Source organism: Leishmania donovani, chromosome 18, assembly GCF_000227135.1.
Source record: "Leishmania donovani BPK282A1 complete genome, chromosome 18".
Classification (NCBI taxonomy): Eukaryota; Euglenozoa; class Kinetoplastea; order Trypanosomatida; family Trypanosomatidae; genus Leishmania; species Leishmania donovani.
Window position 1 is genome coordinate 510,675 of NC_018245.1, and position 3,124 is coordinate 513,798.

Below are 3,124 nucleotides of genomic sequence, written 5' to 3' on the forward strand. Positions count from 1 at the left end.
GCGGAGGAGTCGAAGGCTGCGCAGGCGCAGGAGACGCGCGAGGACGCGCGTGCGCCGAGCATGGGTGCGAAGACGCTGTGCATCCCGTTTGAGCAGCCGGAGGACCCCGCAGAGGGTCACGGGTGCATCTGCAAGGGCTGCACGAAGCCGGCGACGACGTGGGTGCTGTTTGGCCGCAGCTACTGAGCGACAGCGTTGGCGTGCGCGCAGGATAGTCGAAGTGATGCAGAGCATGTACGCGCTTGTGGATGTGCACGGCTGTGCACGAGTGACTGCCCGGTGTCGGCGAGGAAGACGTGGCCATCGCCGGTGGCCGTTCCTCAGCATCGCTGAACAGCTGTGCAAGGTGCGCAGCCCATGAACAGGTGAGAGGCGCGCTCAGCACCCGATCACACCATCAGCTAGAATTGATGCCCCCCTCCACTCCCAGTGCGTGCTATCTCAGGGAGCAATGACTCCTCCGCCATGTGAAGTTTAGCAGCGTCCCCCCCTCTCCTATCACGCTGCTGATGCCGAACCGCTTCTGGTGGTCACAAGGTCGAGCACCAGCGACGTAGGGGAGGTGAGCGCTATGCATCGCTGCTGATGTCGGCGGCCCGGTCGTGGATGACGTTGCATTGTGGAGCGACCTGCGACAGTGCCAAGCTTGTGTCACCTATGGGATAGGCAACATGTCAGCGCGACTCAAGCGCATCGTACCCGGCCCCTCACACTGCCTCCTGGTGGGGGAGCCATCTCCACCCCGAGAGGGATGCGCCATGGGTGGTACGCACCCCGCTTCTTGCCCCTCTTCCATTCGTTTATCCTTCGCCGTTTCCCAACCCCCCCTCCTCCGAGCTCGTGTAGGCAAGCGCCCATGTGGTGATGTGTGCGTAACGTCAGGGGAAGGCCACGCCAGGAGGGGGAGGGTGGGTGGGTTGGCCGTATCGTGGTGCTGAGGGTGGTGCGTGCGGGAGCCAAGGATTCGTAGCAAAGCGGGTGTCGTCCCCACTTTGATCGTCCTCACCGTGGTGGGGCATGGGCTTGTGTGTTTTGCGTCTCGGTGCACGGCTGCGTCTTTGGACCTGCTATTAGGTGCATTCTTTTTTATTTCCTGTCATCCTTATCATCGTAGTAAGTGACGCATTCTGCGTCTGCGTGTGTGTCTGTGCGGGCCCCCTCCTCTCCACCTCCCTTCGCCGGTGTCTCTCGGGAGTTGTTGCACCTGTATGTGTCCGCATGTGCTTCTCGCTCGACTCCTGCCCTCTTCTCGGTGCACATGTGTATGTACATGGACGTCTGTGTGTGTGTGTGTGTGTGTGCCAAGCGAGTTTTCTGTAAAGCATGCGCAGATTCACCGAGAGCCGCGGAAAACGAAGACGTAGACAGCACGAAGTGGGAGAGACCGGCGGACGATGCCGGGTTCTGGGGGTGGGTGGGGCGGGTAGGGGAAGGAGTACTGGAAGGTCTCGTACGCTTCAATCACCCAATGGCTTCTCGCGTATTGCTCTTCCTCTGTTCCTCCACCGCAGGAGTGATGGGGGCGAAAGGCAGGGAGTGGGCCTGCGAGTCTCTCGCTGCAGCCGGGGCTGAGCTCGAGTCTGTAAAGAGGGAGGGCATGATGGTAGGCGGCGACATTGCTATTGAGAAGCGCACGGTTATGCTGATGTTGTTAAGGGGAGGGGGGGGCGGTGGAGGAATACGAATGCAGGGCTTCGCATGTGGGTGCGTGCGTGGTTGAGGGGTAGGCCATCAGATGCCTGCCGTGTACCATAGCCGAAAAGTCATGCCGTACCCTCTCCTACCTGCTTCTTCTCTGTGGTACTTGTCATTATTGCAGAACACATCTCTCTCTTAATCCCTCGCCAAGCCCTTCATCACAACTTGCTCGCCAGGTGTCCGCAGTTGTTTGTGTACGTGCGCATACGTGTTATTCTCTTCCACTCCCTCCCAGCGACACTTCCTGTGCCGGCTCTCCTTTTGGGCCTGAGGTTGAATGCCTGCTTTTATCGGCGTTGCTCGTGCTTGAATTTTTCGCTGCCGGCGCACACTTCCATCACCACGCCACCACCCGCCGCACTACTTCAACACCCATTGCCTCTCCCCTTTTGAACACGTCTCTCCAAGCAGCTTGCACACTTAAATACGTGTATACAACCATCATTCACCGTGCCCATCACGTTCTCTTCTCGCGCTGGATTGACACGGGTGGTGTCGCTGGCCTGTGCTGCTGCTGCTCGTCTTTCGTGCGGATCTCTCCACTCAACTAACGGGCCTGTGCGTGCTTCCGCCAGCGCGTTGTCGTTGTGTGGTGCTACCGCAGGTCTGTTTAGTGCTGAGGCCGCCCCACGGCCACAACGCGCCGGCTTCAGCACACGCTTGTGTCTTCTCACGTCGAAAGCTTTGCCACCGCCTCCGTTGTTCACCACATCTCTTTCATCAATCAAAATCGACCCAGCCATAGCCACATGTCCGCGAAGGACTGCAGGGGAGAGCCGGAGCTGCTGGCGCTGTTGAAGGAGCTCAACATTGAGCTGCCCACTATCTCGCATGGGGAGATGCACACGGTAGAAGAGGCGAATAAGGAGCTGGGCCGCTTTGGCACTCCTTGTGTGGGCACCAAGAACATGTTCCTCAAGAGCAGGAAGGGCGAGCTGGTACTGCTCACAGCGGTACACACGACCAAGACGGACATGCATGCAATCGAGAAGGCGGCCGGAACCAAGAATCTCCGGTTTGCCCCGGCAGAGATCCTCAGCGACAATCTCGCCGTCGTGCAGGGCTGCGTCACACCGTTTGCCCTCATCAACAATATCGAGAAGCGCAACGTCACAGTGCTCTTGGATAAGAACCTGAAGGAGAGCCCCATCCCCTTCGTGCTACACCCCTGCCGCAACGATAAGAGCTCTCTCGTTGTCTTTGAGCAACTGGAGCGTTTCCTGGAGAAGCTCGGGTATGCGTACAAGCTGGTGGACTTTGGTGCGGCTTCGGCGGACGCTGCGGTGACGGGCGGCGCTGCTGCTCCTGCTCCGAAGCCGAAGAAGGCGCCCGCGGACGCTGCTGCTGCTGCTGCTGCGCCTGCGTCTGCACAGTCTGGCGAGACGAAGCTGGGCATCGCGGCGAAGCGCGAGGAGAACTTCTCTGC

The 3,124-nt window shown here is 59.6% G+C and overlaps 1 protein-coding gene across 1 annotated transcript; it reads left to right on the forward strand.

Moving 5' to 3' along the window:
- Window positions 1-2,447: 2,447 nt before the first annotated feature.
- Window positions 2,448-3,122, forward strand: LDBPK_181230 (prolyl-tRNA synthetase, putative; the record flags this gene model as incomplete). The annotated part of the gene is made up of 1 exon (XM_003860088.1): window positions 2,448-3,122. A coding segment is annotated over one exon (675 nt), but the record flags the coding sequence as incomplete, so codon positions are not given.
- Window positions 3,123-3,124: the final 2 nt, after the last annotated feature.